The 25,608-nt window shown below is 52.9% G+C and overlaps 7 protein-coding genes across 7 annotated transcripts; 3 read left to right on the forward strand and 4 right to left on the reverse strand.

Annotated features, from left to right (window-relative positions):
- Window positions 1-160: 160 nt before the first annotated feature.
- Window positions 161-652, forward strand: OPI10 (the record flags this gene model as incomplete). The annotated part of the gene is made up of 1 exon (XM_036640046.1): window positions 161-652. One exon carries the CDS (start codon window positions 161-163, stop codon window positions 650-652), a length of 492 nt encoding a protein of 163 aa, XP_036495191.1.
- Window positions 653-1,097: 445 nt separating this feature from the next.
- YND1 (Golgi apyrase) lies at window positions 1,098-3,246 on the reverse strand (the record flags this gene model as incomplete). Its single annotated transcript, XM_036640047.1, has 2 exons — window positions 1,098-3,148; window positions 3,234-3,246. 2 exons carry the CDS (start codon window positions 3,244-3,246, stop codon window positions 1,098-1,100), a joined length of 2,064 nt encoding a protein of 687 aa, XP_036495187.1.
- A 3,142-nt stretch (window positions 3,247-6,388) lies between these two features.
- On the reverse strand, window positions 6,389-7,024 carry CGCS363_v008199 (uncharacterized protein; the record flags this gene model as incomplete). The annotated part of the gene is made up of 3 exons (XM_036640048.1): window positions 6,389-6,444; window positions 6,497-6,763; window positions 6,814-7,024. The coding sequence occupies 3 exons, from the start codon at window positions 7,022-7,024 to the stop codon at window positions 6,389-6,391; spliced, it is 534 nt and encodes a 177-aa protein (XP_036495188.1).
- Window positions 7,025-9,960: 2,936 nt separating this feature from the next.
- On the reverse strand, window positions 9,961-12,399 carry CGCS363_v008200 (Lactose regulatory protein LAC9; the record flags this gene model as incomplete). Its single annotated transcript, XM_036640049.1, has 4 exons — window positions 9,961-10,866; window positions 10,928-12,104; window positions 12,159-12,282; window positions 12,351-12,399. The coding sequence occupies 4 exons, from the start codon at window positions 12,397-12,399 to the stop codon at window positions 9,961-9,963; spliced, it is 2,256 nt and encodes a 751-aa protein (XP_036494420.1).
- A 4,707-nt stretch (window positions 12,400-17,106) lies between these two features.
- On the reverse strand, window positions 17,107-18,925 carry nae1 (NEDD8-activating enzyme E1 regulatory subunit; the record flags this gene model as incomplete). Its single annotated transcript, XM_036640050.1, has 4 exons — window positions 17,107-17,462; window positions 17,517-17,826; window positions 17,875-18,674; window positions 18,733-18,925. 4 exons carry the CDS (start codon window positions 18,923-18,925, stop codon window positions 17,107-17,109), a joined length of 1,659 nt encoding a protein of 552 aa, XP_036494490.1.
- A 2,333-nt stretch (window positions 18,926-21,258) lies between these two features.
- FUS6-8 (Efflux pump FUS6) lies at window positions 21,259-23,132 on the forward strand (the record flags this gene model as incomplete). The annotated part of the gene is made up of 5 exons (XM_036640051.1): window positions 21,259-21,368; window positions 21,422-21,717; window positions 21,772-21,940; window positions 21,988-22,694; window positions 22,750-23,132. 5 exons carry the CDS (start codon window positions 21,259-21,261, stop codon window positions 23,130-23,132), a joined length of 1,665 nt encoding a protein of 554 aa, XP_036495041.1.
- A 799-nt stretch (window positions 23,133-23,931) lies between these two features.
- CGCS363_v008203 (NADP-dependent 3-hydroxy acid dehydrogenase) lies at window positions 23,932-25,116 on the forward strand (the record flags this gene model as incomplete). Its single annotated transcript, XM_036640052.1, has 6 exons — window positions 23,932-24,239; window positions 24,326-24,498; window positions 24,551-24,687; window positions 24,752-24,807; window positions 24,922-25,030; window positions 25,084-25,116. 6 exons carry the CDS (start codon window positions 23,932-23,934, stop codon window positions 25,114-25,116), a joined length of 816 nt encoding a protein of 271 aa, XP_036494370.1.
- Between the last annotated feature and the right edge of the window lie 492 nt (window positions 25,117-25,608).

Consider the following 25,608-nt stretch of genomic DNA (forward strand, 5'->3'; position numbering starts at 1 on the left):
CGACGCCCATTGCCAGATCAGCCTCAAAGCAATGTCCGGCCCTTTATTTGGCATCGTCCCAGCCGGTCAACCACTATTGACAGAGCCAACCTCGGCGCCGTCTGAAACCTCTTTTCTCTACTCAATATCCGCCGCTCGGCCTTTCTCCCATATAACTGTCATGCTCTTACCTGGGATCGTTCTGCCACCAAATACCGCCGCTGCCATCTACTTCGCTTCAGCAACTGATGTTGCTGCTGCCACTGCAACAAGCGAGACGCCCAATTTCAAGTTTCTGGGCGGCATCGGAACCGGGAAGGAAAGCGCCATCTTCAAGATCAACGCAAGTAGCGCCGATGCCGCCCAGAATACTGGCCGTGTTATCATCGGTATTTCAGTCGAGCCGGCTGACTCGGTAGCTGCACGCATGGAAGAGCTTTCCGCGAACCGATTGTCCAACACGGGCTCGGGTGCGGCATCCCAGCCATCAACCCAAATCCTGGCCCAGAACATCATCAAAAATGCGTTCAACTTCCTAGCAAGCTTTAGTGGAAGTGCCGGGCCCGGTGGCGTCGAAATGGTGCCACTCAAGGCATTCGAGGAGTGGTGGAAGAAGTTCGAGAGCCGCGTGCGGTCTGATCCAAGTTTCCTTGAGGGACCACAGAATGATTAACCCTCACTAAGTAGTTCAAATCATTATCACATCCGTAGTAGCTTTAAAAGATACCCATAAACCAAGTTGTTTTGCTCATGTATATCGGTTCATTGGTACAACCCGTCTAATATCTCGTTACTACATCTCGCCGGGAACGGAGTGCGTTCAGCGTATGCGAAACATAAATCACATTCATGGAAACCTCGAGTTCAAAGAGGAAGAACAGTCCCGTCTAGTACATGGCCTGCAACATGCTTAGTGAGTTTCAACGCCAAAGAGCTGCGCCTATCCCAGAGCTACCCGCAAACCACCACCCCAAAAACGCCGTCTCATGACAGAAAGGGTCCAACAAACAAAAATGAAGGACTGGAAATGAAGAGATAACCCTCGCGCCATCGCCATCTACTAGGTAGACAGGACGAACTGCACAGTCCGTTGCGTTGGATAGTGAAGTCTCCGCCTCTTAATCCTCATCCAAAGGCTTCATGAGTGGACTCTTCATCCTCGTTGGGCTTCCAGCGCGACTTCGACGTCCAGCATTCACCAGGCTTGGAACGAGCCTTTCACGGCTCTCCGTCCTCACCGCCAATCCACCTCTGTCTAGAGAGAAGGGCGGTCGCCCGTCATCGAATCTCTCAATGTTGAGCTTTGGCGTGGCCAAGCCAGAGGAACGCCCGGCTCTTGAGCCTTCGCTGCTGTCAGACTGTTCGTTCTCATCGGAGTCGACGTCGCCCAACTCAAACTGATCTGCATCGCCATCTTCCAACACACGTTCATATGTTGCCGAACAGCGCCCGAAAAGCTTGCTGGTGATTGAGAACCCGCGTCCAAACTTCCGAGGGCTACCGGGACGCCTGTTTCCTCGAAGTGCGGAGGCCATTCTGCCAAACCATCGTGTGCGTCGATCGCGCTTTCGGAGAAGAAATCCTACCACTAAGAGAATCACAATGAAGAGTAAGAGACCGGAGCCAGACTTTGACTTGGCCTTGTCCAGTAGCTCATCCGCAGTGTCCCAATCATCGTCATCGTCTCCCCCTGTAGCGATTGGGGAGAATTTGGATCCCGCTGGCTCAAAGTCCGTAGCGCCAGCAACATTGCTGCCAAACCCAACCGGTAGTGCAGCTCCCTGTGGGGGAACCTGACCAGCGGCGTAGAGTACCATCTTCCCCAGGGTCCAGCTGACCTCAATACCATCAATTTCATTGACCGGTTGAAAGGGGTCCATGAATCCCTTTTCCTTCACATCGTCAATGGTCCCTTTCGTGACGTTCAAGCCGGGGTTTGGTGTGTGCTCCAGCCCGGGTCGGGGAATTCCAATGCCTTCATACAGTACGTTGATCAACCACGACGCTTTGAAGCAAGCTTCCTGCGCGTTCTTGGCCTTTTGCGTGGCCGACTTCTTCCGCGCCTCGATGCTAGCCTCGATATCTGCCCAGTCGCGAGTGCAGAAATCCACCACATTTTTCTGGTACGTGGCCAGGTCGTATGCCGTTTTGTGGCTCTTGCTGAAAACGCCGTGAGTCGTGTGCCAGTACTCGGAAACCCCGACGAAGTGGTTCACATCGAAATCAATGCTTGGCACATGCTGGCCATTCAGGAGACAAGGTTCGTCTTCGCAGGGAGTGTCCTTTCCTAACAGCGGCTCGGTCTGTCGGAGACATTCGTCGAATTGGCCAGTACCGACAAGGGATAGTTCATGAATGGCAGCTTTGGTGCTTATAGGATCGCCCGATAGAGAAGACCGCAAGCCAGATGGGAGGCATGGATCGGGGATCTCAAGACTGTCCGGTTTGCCGTACTGCTCCTTGAGGCTTTCGACATATCGCTCACGGGCTCGATTTGCGCCGTATCCTAGCCAAGTTGCTGTGAAGACGCGGTGTTCGATAGTTGACCCATCAAGGGTGCGGAGGCGGACAAGCTTCAAGTCGTTTGCATGCTTCTCTGCCTCGGTACTGTTTGGAGCGAAAGCAATCTGTGCCGATGCGCCTCCCATATCCAAAAAGCCATATGTGTGATGGCCGTTACCGTGTTTGTGTTTGTCGGGATGGTCAAAGCCGCCGAGAAGGTAATTCGTGGCAAGCCAGCCGTATAAACCTTCGGTCTCGCCCGATATGACTTGTATATTTGTGTTGCAGTCAGGTAGTGAGAACATCGTGTTCTCCTGCAAATAGGCGCACATGTTGCGAAGAAGGGCTCGCTGCTTATGCTCGGGAAGAAGACGCATGCCGGCGGTGGCCATGAGATAGACAGGAGTGTCGGCAACTTTCTTATCGGGCACTTCCTTAAGGGCTATGTCGATGAGAGACTGGAGGTGTTCGCGACCAATTTCTTCGGGCTTTTCTGCGAAGGATGACACGCCAGGTCGGATCTTTTGGCTCGTTTGTAGCTTGATCTTGGGCAGACTGTGCAGTGCGTCAATGGAGGCATGTTTGATGGCCTTGGCGTGGTCCTTCCATTTATAGACATAGAGACGCGTCCCCGAAGAGCCCGCATCGAAGATGATACCGTACCGCCCTGTACAAATGAATTGTTACAGTCAGAATACCGCTTCTTTAAACAGATAAATTATACTAAACCAAGTCTTCTCTGCAGAACCTACATTTCTTCCCCATTAGTGGCAGCTGGCGCAGTCGGGCTGCGTGATTGAGAATGCCGTGGGTGACGCAAGGGGTTTTGCGCCGTCGAGGAGAGCACTATGGCAACTGGATGAGGATTTCGCGTGGAGGTAGGAGTTGAAATGTCGCTGGGATCCGATGAGGTATTGAGTGGCTCTGTCAGTTCGTCCAATTCGCCGACGAAGTGTAGCGTGTAGCCGGTGATTTCGCAGGTGGAACGTATTCGAATTTCGAAAGCGATGCAGCCGTGGCGAGATGCGAAAGGTGTTAGTACAGCCAGAAGCGAATAAGTCCAGTGGTGGGATTAAAATAAACGACGACGAAGAACGGCTGCTAAAGTTGAAAATGATTTGTGTCAACAGATGATTTGCGTAGGGTTGAAGCGAGCGTCGGTCATCCTGGAGGTTGTCAGGAGAGATGTAAAGAGAGAGATAGGCTGGCAATTGATTGCTCGATTGATGTACGGAGTAGTCGTGCAGCTGTCCAGGGGGCGGAGCCAAGGCAAATGCGTGGGAACGGGGAGTCTGGGAACGACCTTCAGTTTGGACCGGACTGGACGCTGGTTATGCCAGGGATTGGTGCTCGCACTTAGACTGTCGTGGAAAAGTGTAGGCTTGATTAAAGTGGGGTTTTCTGGCGAGGGAGGGATGCTGATGGAGACGACGCAGTCAGGAACAAACTTGCTTATTAGGTAGGAAGTGAACAGGATGTGGAAAAGTGCAACGCAAGACTGTCTGTCACTGTGGTGTACTCGTGTTGGATTACTGAGGCAACGTGGACAGGAGACGACTCCAGCGACAGTGGCAGGCCGGGCCAAATCTCGCACAGGTACAGGCACAGGCTCGGGTCCAGAAGCCGCTTGGAGTGTAATGATAAGATGGTGGTGGACTGGTGGTTGCAGCACTGGGCTGGTCCTCAAACGGAAGGATACGTAACCATCTGATGTCTACTATGATTGGCCGTGGTCAGTCGAGGTCATATCCGCGTGAGGTACCTATGTACGAACATTCGCCGTCGTTTGGGAACGTCCCGGCTGCGTTTAGCTTTCTCACCTTCAAGCTGGCTTGCTGGGCAGTGCCACTGGAGCAGCAGTTATTTTTATTCCTCCTCACCGGCGAACCCTTTGTCGTGCTTTCCACATCCTTCTCTTCCTTGCATCAGAGGCACGATGGGCTGGCGATGTCTCCGGCACCACCTGTGGTTATGCTCAGGTTGCTCACTCCCTCGCCCTCTGGATCTGCTCCTGGCAATCATGACAAGGATGAAAAGAGACACCGCAATCGCGATCAGCGCCCTTGCACCAGCACTCGCAGCCTATCCGTACAGTACGTGCATGATAACAGTGAAGGTCAGGTTTAACCAATGATTACGCAGTAGTAGGGGTTCTCCCCACCCCCCTCCTCTCCAGTCTCACTGCCGCTACTCGCCATCGCCTCTGTCTGGCCTGTGCACCGTAAGAATTCCTTGATGAGGCACTGAGTAGGGGACCGGTGTGGGTCGACGCTACACCCGCACTGACGCAGCATCGTACATAATGTGCATACATGCCTTGGGTAAATAGTACATAGTCCGTACAGCGATGGGTGCACGGCAACACAGTATATCATTGTATATCATTGGAACCCGGACTTGGCGTATCAGATTGGCTATAGGGATTCCCACGTCGCCCGCTTTCAATCGCAATGTTCCATCCAAATTGCTTTTGTCACGTACTATCCGCCTCAAAGTCTGTGAGGCTGCCACACTGTGTCGTACATCTCCGCGCTTTACTGCATACATATCCGTACGTCGCTGTATCAAGTTGAGACAAGCCTACGGCCGCCGAAGGTACGCGATTGATAGGCCACCATTGAACCCAGTTTCGCCGCCCATTTGCTCTCTGGCTTCCTGCCGTCTTCGGCTTGGTCCGTTTGTCGCGGACTTGACTGCCGTATGTACGGGTTAGAGTTGGCCCCATATACCTGTAGCAAACTGCAAGATAACCAGTGTTGTATTGCTCTACATCATGCCTGATCTTTATGGGTTTGTCAGGTTGGTGGGATAACTTGTCCAACAGGTCGCTGCTAGTATCTTCTTGATGTTTATTGCTTGAAATTTGCCGTTCCCGATCGCGATTCATACATGACTAGCTCGTATCCTAGCCCGTTTCCCTTGTCTTCCCCTTCTCTCTCCTCCCTGACTGTCTACCCCACCCCCCCCCCCCCCCCCCCCCCCAAAAAAAAAAAAATTAGCCTTTATTTCATCCCAGCATTCATCCGCTCTTGTGCCCTTCTCCTACCGACAATGACACTCGATGCCACCGAGCGCCGATGTCCAGTCTAACGTCATCTGCAGCAAACCTACACAAGTTGACAAGGACCTGGGCACTCGTAGCTATTCGCGCCGCAACCGCGCTGCCCGCCGTCCGTGTCTCATGTCATCTGGGTTGAGAGCCCGCAACCGCCCACCGCAGTCCAAGCTTGTCAATTCCCAAGCGCCTGGTACACTGTTCAAAGCCAGCAGGCTTTGAGCTTCCAGTCCATTCCGTTTGTTTCGTCTCTCTCGCAATATCATATTTGAGCGTCACCGTTTCTTTGGCTGATAGGCTTCGCGATCGCCACGCCAGCCATGGATAAATGCCCCAGTTGCCAGAGCCATTTGCTGTGACTCTCGCCAGCGAACTATCTAGGACGCCCCACGTCCGTCGTGTTTGTCCCGCGATGTAACACAGCTGTGATTGATCACGTACTTGGGATGTCAATCAGGGCCCTTTGTCTGCATTGTCGTCTCCTGCCGAGATGATAAATTGATCTCCTAGACAGACATGATAGTAAGCGTTGTTCTCAACCCGCACCAGGCACATATGGTCTCTCATTTGCTGATTATCATAAGAGTGTACAAACTTACTACGGACTGATTTGCATACATCACCATACTTGCTACTCAAGTGATGTCATCTGCAAAGAGCTTCCGAAACTCCTGGCCTTCTCACGACAACCGCTACTCTATGTCTCTGGGCAACTGAGTCATCTCCCAAAGTGCGCAAAGTGCGCAAGTTGAGATGGAATAACCGGTCATCGCTTCCCCTCGCCTGCTCGCTCATAGTTGGTTTGTTCCGTCATTATTATATACCACACGTCATGCCTTGTGGTCGTATTATTCACATGCTTGTCAGGGGTCCGAAAGCAGAAGGTACCAGAACTGGACGGCTGGCAACTGTGTCTAGCCATTAGCAGGGCGTGGGAGGCGGCTGAGGCTATTCGCATACCTTTGTGATGTGGTGTGGTTTCTCTAGGCTCCGCCGGCCCGTTACCAGTCTGGCTGGCCCTAATCCCAGCAGACAGGCCGACCCCCAATCCGCGGCTCCGTGCTGAGGAGGGATTTCGTTGGGCTGTATAACCAGCGTGGAGGTTAGAAAACCCACGGGTTAATGGCGTTCCAGCAGGCAGTCTGGATGTCGTTGACAGCCTATAACCACGGCCACTATCAAAACTTTGTCCTTGGGATGCTCCGCGTGGGGTTTGCGGTATGCCCACTATTTAAGTCAGAGGCATTTCCCAATATACCGGCGGAAGTCGGACTAACCGGAGGTAGGGCCAGGCCTGGACCATGGTTCCTCTTCCCGGGACGCAATGGAGCCATACCGTCCGTAGACCCTAATCGGACCCGCGTGGCGTTGGGGATCAAGGTATGTAGGCTCCTGTTGATGTTCGCACAGACCCTGTGTTGTGTTTGGACCTGGACCAAGAAGCTGGAAGTCAACTGCATCTGATGCGGCAGCCTCCACTTGGCCCATTTCGACTCTCTGCTTGACCTTGTCGTACAAGTCCTGAACTTGGTTAAGTCTGCGACACTTGTCCTTGTAAAGCTTCCCCAGCTCTTCATACTTCCTGCGCAAGTCACTATAGCCGAGAATCTGGGCTGTTCTGAGATTAATTCGTGCAGTCAGGAGGCGGGGCATCATACTCCAGATCGCGTACCTTGGAACCTCTCCTGCAAGGTTTCCTTTTCTTCGATTACTTCGCTGATCGCACTTTGGTGCCTTCTTTCCATTGTCTTGAGCTGGGCAGTCATTTTCTTGACGGTTTGGCGCTGGAAAACGCTACGCGACGTCAGCAAAGTTTTCCTTTGGGGAGACAACGGACGCACTCCTCTTGGCTTGTTTGGTATGCCCAGAAGCTCAACGCTCTCCCGGTGCATTCCATGATTACAGTTGGACTCAGTCCACTCAGAACACTAGTTTTGTAATCCTCGTTCAGGTTCAAATTGGCCAGGACAGCGTCATCAGGTCCTTGGAGCCCAGTCCGACAGGCTGGGCATTTTCTCTGACGGTCGGAGTCTGGACCTGAGAGACCATGTCTGGCGGCACACTCGACGCAAAAGATGTGACTTTTCAAATCATCAGAGTATGAGCTCCCTCGTCCTTTCCCACTTTTGCTTGGTTAGGTTGGCTCACCTGCAAGTAGTGACTAACGCCTGTTGCCCAACCTCCCTCCGGCACTCTCTTACGTTGCATCTAAGTGGGTGCTCCATTGGGTCATTCGGCTAGGGCTGTGTGGCAGAAGTTGGCTGCAAAAGCTTGGATGTTGTTGATGCGGCGACGACACTCCGGTAGTTGCTGGCCGATAAGACGAATCCGTTCTTCGGATGTGAACTAGACCCAGCTTGAAGATTTACAACAACCGGAAGGGCGTCGGAGGAAATTTACCAAAGCGACGCTGGCATCAACGATTCCCCGCTTCTCAGAAGGGAACATGGATGCGCGAGGGGAAGGAGGAACGAGTGTCAGCAAGTGGCAGGTGAGGTCGATTCCAACATTCCGCATGGGTGTAGGTGTGGATGCAAGTGCAGGTGCAAGTGCAAGTGCAAGGCTGTAGGGAGCTCGAGGCTGCCCGGTTGTTCCATTGAAGATTCTTACCTACGTTGGGTTGCTGGAAGTCACTGCCTAGTGCAGTGTCCTCCCGTTTGTCACACCCGGTACCGGACGACATGCTGAATGACGTGCGTCCACCCACGTCTTGTATCGAAACATAACTAGTGAAGAGTGAGAGTAACAATTACTTGCTCTGCCTTCTCTTTATGGAGTAGCCGTGTTCCCTCTTGCCACGCCCGTTTATAGCCTTTGCTTGGTGAGAAATATTCCGCGGGACTCACCACCTGGGATCGGTGTTGGGGTCTGGGAGGTTCCGGCTGATGTTGGCATGTTCGGAAGGTTGGGTGCGGGGCCGTCGCCGGAGCCTGAAGTCCGGACGTCTCCGCAATGGGGGCGTTGGGGTTCATCGCTACGGGATGGTTCGCCGATCCGTGGCAGATGTTTTCAAATCCAAGCCTGCATGACATCGCAGTCACTCCACCTCGTCTACTGCCGTCCAGACATCGCAACGCAAACGCAGTTACAACCACATCAGCCGGTATCTCGGGCCTACGCACACACAAAACCATGCCCAACATTCCATTCTCGTGCTCGTCATCATGGACGCGTATTTCTACTTTTCTTACACTATGTCTATCGTGCACAATTCTTCTACAGCGCTTCCCTGCATTGCGCAGGCTGGCTGATTCTTGTCACATATGGTTGCCGCAACTTGCCATTGAGACTCGGGCTAGACGAGAAAGCAGCCCCAATGGCAGAGCAATAAGCGCATGGATCATAGGACAACTGGGTGTGGGGTGATTCACTGCCGGGCAAGCAAAAATCGATGCGGCCCGACAATCCAAACAACCATCTGGTGGTCCTCCACTTTCACATTTATCCGCCCAATTGCAACGATATTTTTCAGATACCTATACATCCACCTGCGCGCCCTAAAATGTTTCCGGCATGACCAGACTCTGCCTCCAGGAATGCTCTTCCTTCTAACCGGATGATCGGGGAATATGGCCGTGTGCCCTTTGACTCTGACTATGGAATCTCAGCTCCCCACCTAAACTACGTCCAGGCGCATCTGTTCACCCTGCAAAGTGTGCTGCGGGCTTTACATTCGCATTCTTGCTCCATTCCTCAGATATGTCCGGCTTCGCTGTTCAACACGTGCCAATATTCCCCTCTGCTGTTCCAACCGTCTCCCTCGGCCCATCTACAACCGCGTCAATATGCTCGGATTGCTCACTTGTTCACCTTGCTTACCAATGCCTAGCGCTCATGCAATGATAACTAAAGCTGCCAGCAAGTCTGCCTTTAGCTTTGTCGCATGACGCTGTTCCCATGACTAGTCATAGCAAATTTCGATGGCAGAGACTGTCTTCTCAGATTTAGGAAATGCCTTCTTTGGACATATCGGTGCAAAGTCTCTGGTGGTACTAGGCCGAGAATCCAGTCACTATCCATGGATCGGGTACAACTGGCCGTGGTTGATAGTTATCTTTATGGTAAAATTTCCTCTTAGATGTCATCCCCAGTACCAGTGTTCACGTGTACATTCATCATCGTGGTCCTCGCCTTCATGGTGTCATGGGATTATTTACGATGATTGACTCCCGAATACTGCTCACCGTGGTTAACTGTTCGACTCATAGATAAAAAGGCCGTAGTAGTACAGTATGCAAGTATGTCAATATTTATGCAAACAGCTACTACGGCTGGTTGCCCAGCTGGCCAGCGTCCTCGCCGTCGTTGGTAGCCAATGCCAGGTTTTCACGCTAGACCTGAGGCCAAAAAGGGAATTATGTACAGAGAAAGAGAGATCCATACGAATAGAGAAGAAGAAAAAGCCATCTCAGAGGCTTGCCCCTTTAGGGGCCGAAGAAGTTGCTGTCCATCGGCGCGGCCTGGCCACCTATCATGCCGTACTCCATGCTCATCATCTGCTCATTGACATGGTATGGAGCAAATTCCACGCCGTGATCAGGACTGTGACCCCAATACATACCGTCTAGGTCCCAGAGACCATGCTGGTCAAGCATGCCCATTATGCCCATCCCTTCCGGCTCCAGTCCGATGGGTGACATATGCAGCTCCGTCTCGGTCATCATTAAGCCCTGCTCATCTCCAATAGCTTGCAAGGGGCTTTCTGACCGCATTGAGGGTTGTCTAGACGCATCATACATTCGCCACACCACCTCGCGGCTTCGGCGTGCTGCCAGGGACCAGTCCTCCATAGCTTCGAGAAGATCCAAGATCGTCTCGATCTGCTGGTGCCACTCGGGAACGCGTGGGCTATTCCACTGCCAGAACACACTCACAAGTGGTATCATAGCAGCCTGGTAGAGGAACCATACAGCGTTCCATCCGGACATTTGATTCCGAGTCCATTCTCGCGCAATGTCCTCGATCGTCTGCTTGGCGAGCTCACGGCACGTCTCAACAGCGTCAACATCTTGCTCTGCGACTTGGGAGGAAGCGACGCTGCTGGCAATGCTGAGCAGGACTGGTCGATGGAGAAGCATGCGGAGATTTTGATAACGCCACTTCATAATACACCTGGCCATGTACAGTGGCTCTGCACAGGGATCGGTCGTCCTCAACAACCATGGCAGATTGCCATACCAGTTGACCAGCTGACCATCCAGATTGCAGCGATCTTCTTCCCGCAGCAAAGGAGATATTGCCAACATGTCTTGTATCTGAGTGGCTATCTTGCAGAACTTGATGTTCTCGATCAGTGGCAGAATACCGGCGTGCTGAGCAGAGTCTCGGGCCTACAAAGACAACTGTTAGCTCCTTTACCACGCTTGCGACGGCACTTATTCGGTCACTTACTTGGTTGATTCCAAACTCCGGGGGCCGAATGTTGATCGCGGGCCCCCAACGGCCAAATGATGGCCGGCCCATCGTAGTTGTAGCCCAAGTGTCAAGACAGAACAAGCTCCACCATGTACGGCGCCGGGTTTCGGCAGCAGCGATGTCACTGGATCCCTGCGCCAGGCTCTCGCGATGAAGGCCAAGAGCACTCGCCATTCTAATTGCCGCACCAAGAACAGCGTTTGCCATGTTGGGCCTGTTGATATAGTGAAGATAATAACCGCCAATTAGAGCCAAGGCCTGAACGCTCTCAATGTGGCTACTTCCAAAGGCATCTACTGGAAGATACTCCATGGCCCTGTTGTAATAGTTGATGTGATTGTAATCGTCCGACTTCATGGCCACGACACTGCCCATGGCAAAAACCATATTGAGCAGAGCCAGCCATGGTGCGTCAAATCGCTGGCCTTCGAGGTAGTCAGCACGGAACGAGGCTTCATCCAGCATGGGGACGAAAACATGGATGCGCTTGAAGTAGGCATCAATGAGGGTCTGTCCCTTCCACGACCAGGGAATGCGTTGAGTGTCCTTGGATATGGTGCCCCTTACTCGCGTAGTCGGGAAGTTGTGGGTGACTTCGACGCTGTGGAGCGGGGTGGTGAGAGAATTTCGCAGCGCGGGCTGAACTTTGAGCAAACACATTAGGGCTGCCTTGATTGACGAGGCGCCCAGGTAGGATGATTGCCGATCCACAGACAGGGAGAGTGCGTTGACGTCGTCGGCTTCAATGGGAATGGGGTCGCGGCCACGGCGTTCCTCATCCCACTCAGCGTTTCGCCCCGGCATCAATTCAAGACTGGTAAGACCCTGCTCAGAGCCTGAGCAGACAGGAGACTCGAGCTCTTGGGAGAGAGGAGACGCATGGAGAGGGGGAGAGGGAAGCGCGGTTGGGGTGTTATGAACGGGTCGTTCGAGGAGGCTTAGTAGCTCCTGGCGAGAGAGTGGCAGTAGAGATGGGACGTCTTGGCCTGGGAACAGGCGCTTCAAGATGGAGCGGCACTCTTCGAGGGACTGTGACAGCGCCTCGAGGGTCTTCCTCGAAGGAATGACGCGTTGCCTGTGCTTGTCATAGAAGCACCTTTTCGGCGCACGACTCGAGAGGCATTGGCCGCATGGCTGTTGACCATCGCAGCGGCTGAGATAGAGTCAGATGGGTTCCAAATTGGTAGGTCTGGGCATCGAAGCTCACATTTTTCGCCTCTTGCATTCGGCACATGCATGTGGGGTGGTGATTCGCTTAGAGCCCGTCGAGCCAGGTGTTTTCCCGTTGTCTTGGGGCTCATTTGAGGGTTTTCGCGGCGTGACGCCCTGAACTGAGGTACGCGGCTTGAGCAACGATCTAGAGGGAACGGGTGTGAACGTATGCTGAACATGTACTTACAAGTATGGAACATGCCACCTTGGTTGGGAACCGGAATTGAAGGCGCCATGCTCACCGCCGGCGACAAATGCTTCTTGCTTTGGAGTATCAGATGCAAGGAGGCCGCTCAGCTTGAGGGCCGCGAGCAGAGGCAAAGAGAAAAACCCCGAGATAGCAAGTAGTACAGCTCTGGGAGACCTGCCTCGGTCGTTGCCTGCCGAGGGAGTAACAGGTTCGTTTGTGTTGAGTGAAGGCACTGGATGAATGGTTGAATCATGTCGGTTGAACCCAAATCTTATATATCTACAAGAGAGGCTAGTCGAGGAAAACCGGAAGACGCACGAGAAGTCCGGCAGCTATTCAGAGGACCGCCAGATCAGCAACATTGGGTGTGGAGAAGGTTGTCAGGGGTATATGTGAGCATGTATGACGAAGAAGGGCGATGGAACATTAATGCCGTGTCGGCTGGCCGGGCTGGGGCGAGTAAACCAAGCCTTAGAGGTGAACCTGGACGAACTGGCTTGTGGGAGGCACCCTTCGGGGGTTAGCCGGGGTGGAAGAAGATGGGGACGGGACAGGGATTAACCTAAGCCAATGTTAGCTGGGCCAGCCGAAGCGGTTGAATGCTGTGTATTTGTTCCGGAACAGCGACGATGTGTGCCCATGTCGTAGGGGGACGATCCACCTTTGAAGAGTGTGCGGTAGCCATCGAGGTGGGTTGAAATGGTGGTGTGTTGTTACCAGGTCTGGTCGCCCAAGATGCTGGGCTATTCTCTTGTGAAGGCTGGCTGTGATGGCACAAAGCGCATGTACGATATTTGGCATCGCCCGTCTTGAGTCGCTGAGATCAGGAACAAGTTCAAGCAATACGGCGGTATTCACGCAAAAGAAGGTGGTACGGGTCGTACGGATCCATGAATACGATTGGGTATGGCTGTGAGTGTTTAATATCAGATGCGGAGAAGAAGGGTACGTATGTGTAGAAAATGTGGTTGGGTCCCACTCGATGGAAAGTCGGAAAGTCGGTTGAAGAGCTGATTGGGGCTTGGAAACCTGGAGAAGTTGGAGCAGGGACGAACATTCGTTCGCATGACCAGCCGTGTGAGGGGCAATAGACACCCAAAAAAAAAAAAAAAAAAAAAAAAAAGGGAAAAAAGAGGGTGTTTGGAAGGACATGAAAGGGACTCCAACCCAGGAAAAGCAACAGCCACTTGGAGAGGGGGTGGTAAGGTGATACTGAGGGGGATCTCAGGCAGGCTACCTTAGGTACCTACCTGACCTACCGTTCCCGATGGCACCGGCGATGCGATGTGATGAATTTGCCCACGACAGCCGTTAACCATTCACTGGTGGGGAAATCTCAATCAAACGGGGCCGTGGCCCTTGGGGCGGAACACCACGACGACACAGGTACGGCCCACGGATACCTGTGCTTGATTAAGGTCAGGCTGCCCCACACTTTCCGCCGTCCGAAGTGAAGTACGGATACCTAAAGTACCTTAGGTAAGGCACCCTACGCTGAGCGCCGACGGGACCTCGGGACCTGACGGGACCTGACTTACCTGGTGAGGTTCTCCAGGCACTATGTATTTCCGTCCCTCCACTTCCTCCATAAGGTACGTAGAGCCGGGTCCCGCCTCAATTCCTGCATCTCTCCAATATTTTGCCACACCTCAGTCTCGCGATAGCCAGCAGGACCGCGCCGCCGATCCAGGGTAGACCCCAGCGATGCCCCTGCTTCTCCAAACCACCCCACAACCTAAAGGTTAATGAAGAAAACGAACGATTGACAGAACAGATCATCTACTATCCACGGAGACATGAAGGGTAGGGTGTCAAGACCAAAGAAGAAGAAAATAAAAAGTGCCAATTCGAAATTACCCTCAGACACATCAAAACCACAAGCAGCCCATAATCGCGGCTGTGCACGATTGTCCAACTAAGATCCTCCACAACGGAGAAACGGCCCTGCCCTGCTGCAACCACCCGGGACGCATAATATCCCATCCAGTAGCGAATCTCGTTGACCACACTGGCGAACACACAAATGAAGCGGCCCATGATCCCGCCGCGTCTTCCTGTTCACTTCAACTAAGGTACCCCGGGAATTGCGAACTCTGCCGGCCGTCCCATGACCCATTCTCTCCTTCCATAGTATCCACCCCCATTGGCACAAGCTGTTTCTCTCCCGGTTTTGTCCCCCCAATTACTTCCTCTTAGCGCCCCTGCGTCCCTGCACTTCACATCACAGATGTGCAGGAGCAGATTTAAGTGCTCGGCTACGAGATGTGGCGAACAATGCTCGGAGAACCCACGTTGCATGCAAGGAACATCAGGTAGGTATCCGTAGTACAGATGCCTCACCTGTCTTCTGCGCATAGATTGCCTGGTCGACACGTTGGCTGGCAACCCTGCAACGCCGTCATCTTCAACGAGATGGGAAAATTGTGCCTGGCCTGGAACTTCTCCCGGCGAACCGCGCCGTGACCATTACCATGCACACCTACAGAGAGACACACACGCACATACCCCAGCTTTTCCTCTGCCGCCCGCTATCCGCTAACGGGAGGCAATTGCCTGAAGTTAATCGACTGCCCTCCTTTACCCGGCAGATGATCCAATGCACCTCTTTCACATGCGGTCTAGCAGACAGACAGTAACAGCCGTCAAACAGCGCGTAGGCGTGCTCAACCGGCTACATCTCTCGCTTCTGCGCCCGAGTGGTCATGTGTTAATGTGCATCCGCCCGTTCCTGATCCTCGGTCTGGAACAACAGCGTTGTCAGTCAGACTCAATGCGTAAAGTTGAATGGTGAATGGTGAATGGTGAATGGGGTTGCGTTATGTCTCGACGTTGCATCGTGCGACGACTGCCCGATTACCTCCCCACATCCTCGCGTCTTTCGGTCGACTTGGGAAGGAGACAAGCATATTTCCATGCAAATGTTGGCTACCATGGCTGGGCAGACTCGGCCAGCTGCTGATGCTCCGTGGAAGTCTACACGTCCTGTCGTTCAGTCTGTGAGCTTGTTTGTCCACGGCCCCAGCCCTAATGCTGTCCATATGCATTCATTCTTCATCTTCCTCAGCCCTCCCCTACGGCTTCTGCCTCTTCTCTCTCCCCATCTACCCTTCACATAGCGGTAACTCTACAGGCTCAGAGCGCGGATATTATTGGAGGCCGTGTTGCTAGACGTGTTTCTCGGCAGATGCTGCGAACTCCATACCGCAACATCCGTTAAATCTTGAACGGTGTCGATGATGTCAACAAAGTAACGGGGCACCACCAAGCGACTCACAAGGCTGTGTCCGTAATACCTCGTTAATGGCGGGGTGAAATATGCGCATTCCACGCAGACTTCACACAGGGGTCTAGCGACTATCAAAAGTTGATGTTCAATTCCACATGCCCCATGTCAAGAGGTTCTGGTTAATACTGGTCATTGGACCTAACGACCCGTCTGAATCTCTTCTCCTTCCCTAGCTGCATCCTTCCTGTGAGAATGAAAAGTCACGGGTGGTCAGGACAGGGGTATATGTATGTCTGCGCGCGAATGAGCTTTGGCTTGCTGGATTCAAAGGTACCTATGCATTGTTGCAACTAATAGCTTGATCTGACACTGACAAATTTCCTTTTGGTGGCATCTGGAATAATTAAGATCACTTTGCAGTCTCCATTCTCAAGACGGCTTAAGCTCACAAGACCCAAGCAACAGCGTCGACCGCGGAGATTTTGCATGTCTATGACACTGCCCATCACTCCGGGAGACTCGTTTGTACCTATCGCAAGGCACTCGAAGTCAACGTACCCCGCCCGTTTGAGAACCCATGGGATAGGAGGTAGCCCTCAAGTTGTTGGAACGATATCTTGCAGAGGGCATTAGGTGGTCAGCACGGCTAGCATGGGGCAACGATGACAAGACGGTTTGGCGCCCGTCGGGCATTTTCACTTTTCCCTCTTCGTTCCTAGAGACTTAGACCGGAGGTTGTTGCTGGGCGTGGGATGCATCCCCTCTGCTTGCCCACTTGGTCTCCATCGTCAGCAGCAGAACAAAACTCGTCACTGGGTGCCCTTTAAAGCCAAACGGTATAGGGTTGCTAACTTGAAAATTGGGATTCTGACAATACCTGCACGGAACCTAACTGTGCGTAATAAATCGCAAGTATGTGAACGACACACATTGTGTGAGGCCTGCCATTCAAGTTACAAACTCATATCTCACGGGAAAGCCGCTATTCGACTCCCAACTCTAAGCCCCCTTCACAGTCACATTCTCAGAAACGACACTCACACCTCTCTACTAGACCATACGTCCGAACCCCGGCAGTATTGATGCCCTTTGCGCCGGCCGAGCACACCATCCCCCAGCGTTCCACCCAAATCCTGACTGCAAGGGACTGCGGTCCGACGAGATCCACGTCCTTCCCCAGGCCCCCCACACGCTCAACCGGGTCTTTCGAATTAGTTGTTGAAGGGTTGCATTCCCCTACCCTGCACAACAGTTTTGTGCACCACACATGCAAGAGTGCCGTCTTCACGCCGAGCCCAGAAGCCTAAATATCTCAGCGACCAGGGTTTTTCTCACACTACTAGTTGGACGTTCCCCAGAGGACCCTTCCCTCCGAGATCTGCAAGCCCGACGCTGAAGTCCATAGGGAGATTGTGCACGTTTTCGTCTACCCTTCCAAATGCATGTATGCCGGTCGAAGGGTGCCATTGATTGCGATGCGTGCTGAAGTGGCAAGGGAGGTCGGCAGAGTGGAAAGCTTTCCCGGGTCTAGAAGCGAAGTACCTGGGTCCGGCTCCCAATGCCGTCGAATATGCACGTGTTCTCTATTGGGATGTACTGATTCGTGATTATCTTGATCGTCTCCTGGGCCACCATGCCGCCTGCCGTGGCGGAAACGTTGTGAAGTTCTCCGCCACGAGCACGGGACACCTCGTGAGCGGCTTCGATGACTCGTTTGTTGCCATCAGCATCTGGCAAGATTTTCTGGACGGATGCCATGATGTCATCCGGTGTGGCCGAAGATGTGTGAGATGTTGCATGGAGAGCAAGATATATTGGCAGAAGTGAAAGAGGCATCGGCATCGACGGGTCCTTAGCCAGCTCATCGTTGGCAAATTCCTGTTCTGTCGATGGTTCAGCTGTGGCACCTCTGAAGTAGACAACGGTGTTATACTTACGAGCTACGCTTCTTAGTTGGCCGTCCCCGTCAGTTGCGGGGATGATTAACTTGATGAAAGCGGCATTTTTGCAAAACATGTCAACTTCAGCTGGGTCAACGCTTTCGCCACAAGGATTTTGGCGAATAATGCTCAGAACCTCAGCGGCGTCCTTGCGAGCCTTGTCCTTGTAGATGTTTTGTAGCTTGATGTAGACGCTCGATTGGGCCTTCATGTCCGGAAGACCGCCGGGCAGCGGCAGACATTTGTGCTTCTCGTAGAAATTGCGAACTGCAGCAGCAATGACCCAGAAACTTGATGTTGATTCCAACTGTGACTAGGTGAGCACCGATTACTATGCGGTTTGTTCCGTACGTACCTCGTTATTGTGCTGGTACTCAAACACCTGCTTTACAGCACTGGGCAGGGATGGCTGCGAGATGGTTTTCAAGACCGCAGCGACAGCCTCTTCAAAGTTTTCCTCGCCACCTTCTGCGTTATCGACCCTGGCAGCGTTGGCCACCATCTTGCGGAACTCGACTTTCTCCTTATAGTTGGTGGGCGGCACGTCATCATGGGTTGATCTCCACACTTTGAGGTAATGTAAAAGAATCACTACGAACGGCAAGTGACCGTGCTCGTGGTTATCAAGGCCGTCGATATCCTTGGTCATGTTCTCGGCAAAAGCCGTCAGTTCTTCCCAAGGTGTCAGAAGACGCAAGTCCGTGGTGGCAGTTGCATCTGGGTGAGTGTCGACGATGGGGTAGACGCCAGGGAGACGTAGCCTGAAGTAAGCGTAAAACCCCACTGAGTGGATGGCGATGAGTGGCGTCTTGCGTTCTCGGCTGTAGGACTCGAGTGCGCTGAGATGTTCGGGTCTGATGGGCAGCGTATACAGGATGATTGTGAAAGGGCTGTCACTGCCTAGAACTTCTCCAAGTTCCAGGGTTTCCTGTTCCTGTAGTTGGCACATGAGCTCCTTGATATGGTTCATTCTGTGGTAGCTCACCGAGTTACGAGGATGCCAATCACCCTCCACTTCTGGGTTGAGCTCAAGAAGTAGCTCGGTGCAGCACTGTGCACGAGACTTACCCAGTGAGCTCTCGTCAAGGAAAAAGTTGACACCCAGATCAGCCTCAGTCACGGTAGTGTCGTCGGCGATGGTGAATTTTCCGATACCTGAGTTCGATCAGCTGCTCTTTTCGGCTCCAAAGAGGTATAGTCATATGATGCCTACCTGGGAGAACGAGATTCTTCAGTGTTTCTACGCCTATAGTTCCCGAGCCGGAGTTGACCAGCAGTACATTGGCTGACTCCAGAGCAGCCTGGCCACTGGCGGCCCATAATCTGAGCTGGCGATCATACTTCTTTTCCTTCTCTGAAGGAACAGAGAGGCAGGGCAGAGCTTGACCGGCGATGATATCAGTCATATTGGACTGTACGCCACAGAAGATCGAACGATTTGGGAGGGCTGTACGCTTAATGTAGTGACGCTAACAGACGGAACTTGAAGGCTGTGAAGACGTCCAGGTACCGTTGCCGCGAGATGTCTCCGCTGAGATGAGTAGAAAGCCGACTGAGCTCCGCTTGGTTGACCTGGCTGGGTGATGCGAAACCAATTCGAAGAAAAGCGTATGTGGTAATCCGAATGCACTTGCCTGCCTAAGGTAGCAGGGTAGGTAAGTAAGGTGTGGAGCGTTTGCTGAGGTAGTCACTAGTGTACAGAGTACCGTGAGAACCTTTACCTAAGGCAGGTAAGGCGAGGCACCTACCGGGCTCGGTACGTCCCAGAAAGACTGGTCAGGGAATGCTTACATAACAGCAATCCGAGCTGGACCTAAGGTAAGGTAAGGTAGTAAGGTAGGTACACTCGCCGACCCTGGTAGGTGGCCGTGCCGGGAGCTTGAGGTGGCTTCACTCTTTCGGAAGTATGGCAACTATCTTCCGGGCGTGACAGCGGGCCCAGGTCTCGTCCTGTCAGCTGCGTCTTCCACGAGTGCCATCTCGTCTATTCCAGACAGGAAATCAAGCTGAAATCGGGAAATAAGCAAAATGGACAGGTAAGTCAGACTTCATGTTCCCCTTCATTTTCGCTTTCGTGTCCGCTGGAGATTTTCTTGCCGCCCTTCACGTCCTGCTGTTGTCTCCATCCGTCCCCTTTTTTGCTTGCCCCTTGCAAGTGCCCCGACAGTACTGTTTAGCAGAGAGGGAGCTTGGGGGTGCATGGTCGTCGCAGCCGCTCTACTTGGTAGAGAATTTCGACTCACGCACCTTTCACCAGGCGCCCGATGCCACAGAGACACCGCCATCTCCATGAATGTCTTCTGCGCAAGAGCAATCATGTTCGCCTAGGTGGGAAGGTGTATCTTGTCGTCTTCACATCGATGCGGAATAGGTGCATACACGTTCAGATGCTGGCTGACACCGAAACAGAGCCGACTAGAACCTCCAGGGCTTCCGGGATATTGCCCAGGTATTGAGACGCTCAAACGAAACGTTATTCAACCTTCAGCCCGCATTTTCCATTTCTTCCTCGCGCATGCATGCCCACTAGGGCCTTTGCTTTGGTTGGCCCCCTTTTTGTTATGCCGGCGTTTGGTGCATCATCACCTTGCCAGCAGACACCGACCCCGATCTCCAATGACCTCCGACGCTAGGTTCGGTATTGAGGGCCGTGGACCACAAGAGTCGGCTTCCCCACAAGATGGCAAGAACGAGACCCGTGGTCGGATTCAAGGGAACCGATCACTGGCATGTTGCATTGGCTCAAGTCGACCGTGCCTGTCGCCCACATCCTCAACGGCGCGGCTCGAGGTCTTGACTACTTAGCATTCCTCATCTGTAATCAAAACATGCTGGCCCCGAGCGAGAACTACGAGACGCCGAAAGTAGTGACCGCCTGCAATCTTGACGACCTTCTTCTTCTTCCTCTTCTTCTGTTCCTCTCGGTTCGCTTTGCCCTTGCTTACACTGGCCTTGTGCCTTGTCTCACAACTGGTCTCAGTCTCTGGGGTCGGCGTGGCGCGCCGGCTCCACGCCGTCTTCGCCCACGGAATCAGCTTACGGCCGGCAGCGTCGGGCGAGAGACAAACGAATAGGGCCATGAGCCGCGAATTCAGACACACTAGGAGGTTGATTGCCCAGAGACGGTGGTTAAATTATGTGACTTGCCTCGGGGCGTAGTTCGGAGCTAGTGGATCAAATGCGAATGCATTCTGAACGCCGAACATGCTTTTTCGTGTGGTCCTGTTTCCATTTGTCGCTCCGAACGCCGACTCGTTCTTTCCTTGCATTCGGAAATGGCACCATCTATCTATTTGTCTTTTTAATCGCGGTTCTCCGTTGAGTCGTGTCTGCTCTGTCGTGTTTGCTCGCTCCTCGACGCGCCTCCCAAGCGCCATCCACTCGCTGTTCCGCCCATCTCAACGCCGCGGCATTCTTCACTATGAGTTGTGCTGTTCTGCCGCCAACCGCTATACCTGTTTATCACGAGTCGTCGTCGCCGCAAATGGTCCGAGCCAAAGGACCTACAGCCTGACGTTACGGTGCTGTCCTTTCCATCGGAGGTTACCCTGCCCTAGCACATTTGGCTTTCGTCTCTCTTGTTAGAAAGCTCCAAGCCTGCCGATGCTGTCGCCAAACGCCATATATATACCGCATATTATACTCACGATCGATCGACAAGCTTTCCTTATCAGAACACTCAAACGCTCTATCGGACGGCCTGTCAGGCAAGCCTGAGATCACTGTCACTTAGGTAGCGATGGGTCACTTGAGGGGCGATGTCGAGACCACCAAGGCGGAGACGTTGCCGAGGCATCAATATCGCGATGCCTCCCTGCCAGCATGGAGATTTTGGTTACTGAGTGTCGGGTGTGTAACTTTCGTCCGCATCGCCTGTGTCTCCAGTACTGATCAAGAGCTAGACTTTGCCTTGGCCTTTTTCTGTCCATGTTGGACTCTTCTATTGTTGCCACGAGTCTGTATACGATCGGCGCAGAATTTGAATCCATGGGTCTCATCAACTGGGTCGCGTTGGCTTACACGCTCACCTATCTGAGTTGTGCAGTACTGTTTGCTCGAGTCTCCGATGTTGTCGGGCGCCGTAATGCTTTCTTGGCAAGCTTCGTCATCTTCTTCTGCTTCTCCCTTGGCTGCGGCTTTTCTCAGAACCTTGAGCAGTTGATCGCATGCCGCGCACTACAAGGCCTAGGCGGCTCTGGTATGCTGAACACATTGTATTCTCACCGGAAAAGAAACTAAGTGACTGCAACAGGTTTATACTCCATTACTATGATCATATTCCCAGAGGTTAGCCCGAAGCATCTGCGCCAGCATATCGCCAGCCTCGTAGGAATGGTGATCGCTAGTGCTGGTGTTCTTGGACCCGTACTTGGCGGCATCTTAACGCATTACACCTCTTGGCGATGGATTTTCTGGATCAAGTAAGTCTACTCATAGTCATAACGGGCTGGTGCTAAATTGCTACTAGTGGTCCAGTTGGATTTGTATCCATGGTCGTTTTCTACTTGACTTGGCCCCAGGCTAAGCACCTGCCAAGTTTGCAACGTCGAACTTGGAAAGAACTAGACTTTGTTGGGTCCTTCCTCCTCGTGGCTGGCTCCGTGCTCGTTGTCTTCTCGTTTCAAAACGTTGGCTCGGATGGAGACAAGTGGCACCGGGCTATTTTCATAGTCCCAGTCACTGTAGGCGTCCTCTCCTTCATTGCCTTGGTGGGCTGGGAGACACTTGTAGCTCGGTTCTGGGACAAGCGCGTTATGGCGACAATTCCGATTCGACTGCTAAGAAACCACGTGTACGTCGCTGCTATGCTGCACACTATGTTTTTGGGATTTCCGTACCTGCTTGTTGTCTACGCCTTCCCTGTTCACCTACAGATCGTCAACAACAAAAGCTCCTTGCTCGCCGGCATACTTCTCCTGCCGATGCTAGGATCCGTCGCTCTAGGCAGTACTCTTGGCGGCCTGGTGAGCAAGAACAGAAACCTTCTCTTTGAGACTCTGTTCACCGCAAGTTGTTTCATGACGCTGGGGTGCGGACTGTTAACAACATTATCACCGTCGGTCGAGCTGGAGCCGAAGGCACTAGGCTTTTTAACCCTGATCGGCTTCGGATTTGGATTGTCAGCAACGTCGGCCACTATCCTTGGCACAACAGAATCCGAGATTCCGGACCATGGTAAGTGCCGCGTCAGCCCTGCACCTCTTCTATCTCCGTTTCTGACAGAGCACAGCTGCAGCCCAGGGAATCATCGCACAAGTCCGTATTCTCGGCGGTAGTCTAGGAATTGCGGCGTCGACGGCGATCTTAGGTACTCATATGAGAGAAGAGCTGGCAGGAGTCTTAGGACCAGACCAGTTGTCAACGATAACTGGAGCGGGGACGAGCCTGACGGAGGCGCAAGCTATGGCTGTCCGACAGGTGTACGCAGACTCATTCCAACAAGACATGAAGGTTGGCGCCATCTTATCAGGCGTGGCAATACTGATCAGCTTGGGAGCCTATCGCCGAAATCGGATTTCGATCGAAGAGCAGCGACAACTGCACATCAAGACAGAGATGGAGAGGAGAAGAAGGGCGTCGGCAGCGACGACGCTCGTGTCTTCAACAGATTGAATTTGGATAAGGCTGGCTGGTTTGCTTTTGGCGTACGATAGATGACACATAGATTGGCGAGCCCGGCGGCAACGCATGATGAATAGACATGACAATGAATTCTTTACTGTGGGTTTCCACACGCACTCTTCTGCTGATGAGCAGCGGGGGTCTTGGACTGCGGTGGCGGGGGAAGTAAAGGCCGCCAAGTTTGACGTTGCCTTGCACTCATCGTCCTATTAGTGGGCGTTTGGTGTGACGAGCAGCTTTAGAAGACAACACGCAATGTGGTATTGCCTGGCCCCTGAGTACCTGCGCCAAAGCGCGACGAAGTTCTCTTTACTCCTTTTCTGGTCGTTTACAACGGTGAAAATAAAACAAAAATAAAAATGGACGACCGTACCTAATATCTATAATAAATGCACACACCTCGGATAGAAATGATGCAATCGCGTTCCCCCGCCGGTTATCGGGCTGTTGAAACCCCGCATAGTGGGGCTTATCCATCCCGTCCGCCGTATCGTCTTATTCTACCATCTGCTTCCCCTCGCCTTATCCGTCTCTTGACAGTCGGAAACGTGCTAAGAATCATTCGTCCCTGAGGTTACACGCTGCCTTGGCCTAAGGGTTCAGATCAACATTTTAAAGTCGGCCCTTACTTTTAAGTCCCGAGTTGTGCAATCTCCCTTCCCTCCTCCTCTGGCTCTTACACATGAACCGCATAGTCTGCTCGCTGTCTTCTACGCTCTGCTCTCGTCAACACCTTCGTCTATCGCCCACCTTCCAGACCATCTTTAACAAGAGCCACATCAGAACCATCATGTCTGCCACCGCTGCCGCCAGACGCCTTGAGGGCAAGACGGTGCTTATCACTGGCGCCTCCAGTGGTATTGGAAAGAGCACTGCCTTTGAATACGCGCGGACGTCGCCTAATAACCTGAAACTCATTCTCACAGCCCGTCGTATCGACAGTTTGAAAGAGATCGCCGCAAAGATCAATGAGGAAGTCGGAAATGGCGTCAAGATTCATCCTGTCAAATTGGACGTGAGCAACCCGGAGGAGGTCCGCCAGCTTGTGGCCAACCTACCAGAGGATTTCAAGGACATCAGCATCCTGGTGAACAACGCGTAAGTCCCCACCCATGATATTTTAACAGCCTTCCCCATGGTCCTCGCGGTTGCAGTCATTGAGTGAGACTGATGTTGGCATGCAGAGGTCTCGTCAAGGGCGTCGCAAAAGCCCCTGAAATTGCCGAGGAAGACATCAATATCATGTTCGCAACCAACGTCACTGGTCTTATCAATATTACCCAGGCCATCCTGCCCATTTTCAAGTCGAGGCCCGACGGTGGCGCCGGTGACATTATTAACATTGGCTCTATTGCCGGTATATAGAACTGTTCCATGGGGTTGAGAACTTCATTGACGTAAAACCACAGGTCGCGAGCCCTACCCGGGTGGTTCTATTTACTGTGCCACCAAGGCTGCTGTGCGTAGCTTTACGGACAGCCTGAGAAAGGAGCTCATTGCCACTCGCATCCGCGTCATCGAAATCGATCCCGGACAGGTTGAGACCGTACGTCCCCGACTCAAGGCGGAACGCCAAATGCCTGCCGGCTCCTATTCTAACCCAAACTTAGGAATTCTCCGTCGTCCGCTTCTATGGTGACAAGTCCAAGGCCGACGCCGTCTACGCGTAAGTGAATAGCCTCGGAGTCCCCACGGCTTTCGTCGATGTTCTTTCCAAACATCTCAGACGCTCCCCCATCTGGAGTTGGTATAGACTGAGCTGACGATCGCCTGGTCACAGCGGCTGCGAGCCCCTGACTCCCGACGACATTGCCGAAGTAGTCGTTTTTACCAGCACGCGCCGGGAGAACGTGGTTGTGGCAGACACCCTCATCTTTCCCCAGCACCAAGTAAGTCAATCAATGAAGGCAAATCGTCGATGGCTCGACTGACGTGCTACTAGGGTGCTGCTGGTATCCTCCATCGCAAGTCTTGAAAGTAATCCGCAGTACTGGGGATTTAATCGAGAAAGCTTGGCGTTGTTTAGCATTTGCGACCTAGGTGAAGTTGATGAGCCTGGACTCGTTGAGTTAAGCAACTGCATAGATAGATTCAATCAACTTGATAATGAGGAATTGAGTATTCATTTCTAAATCGATATATTAGTAGTAAGAGGCCAGATGTGCTCGATGCTGCAAAGAGCCGTGGAAATAATGTGCGAATGCAAGCTCGGAAAGATGTCCGATAATGCGCTTTTCCGTCACTCAACGACGTGTGTAGGCACATACCTTGAGGTAGGTACCGAAATACTTACGCACGCCTCCCCGCCCGGGTCACGAAAGTAGGTACGCAGTATGTATGGTGCCTAGGTATCTGAGTTAGGTAGGTACTGATTTGCCGCCTCCTACCCAGCCCAGAGGCACACCTGCCCACCGACGGCCTGGCCGAGACTCCCCGCAAGCACGCTGCGCATCGGCCTAAGGTAGGC

The sequence above is a fragment of the Colletotrichum siamense genome, assembly GCF_013390195.1.
Source record: "Colletotrichum siamense strain Cg363 chromosome Unknown KSG_Cg363_contig05, whole genome shotgun sequence".
NCBI lineage: Eukaryota > Fungi > Ascomycota > Sordariomycetes > Glomerellales > Glomerellaceae > Colletotrichum > Colletotrichum siamense.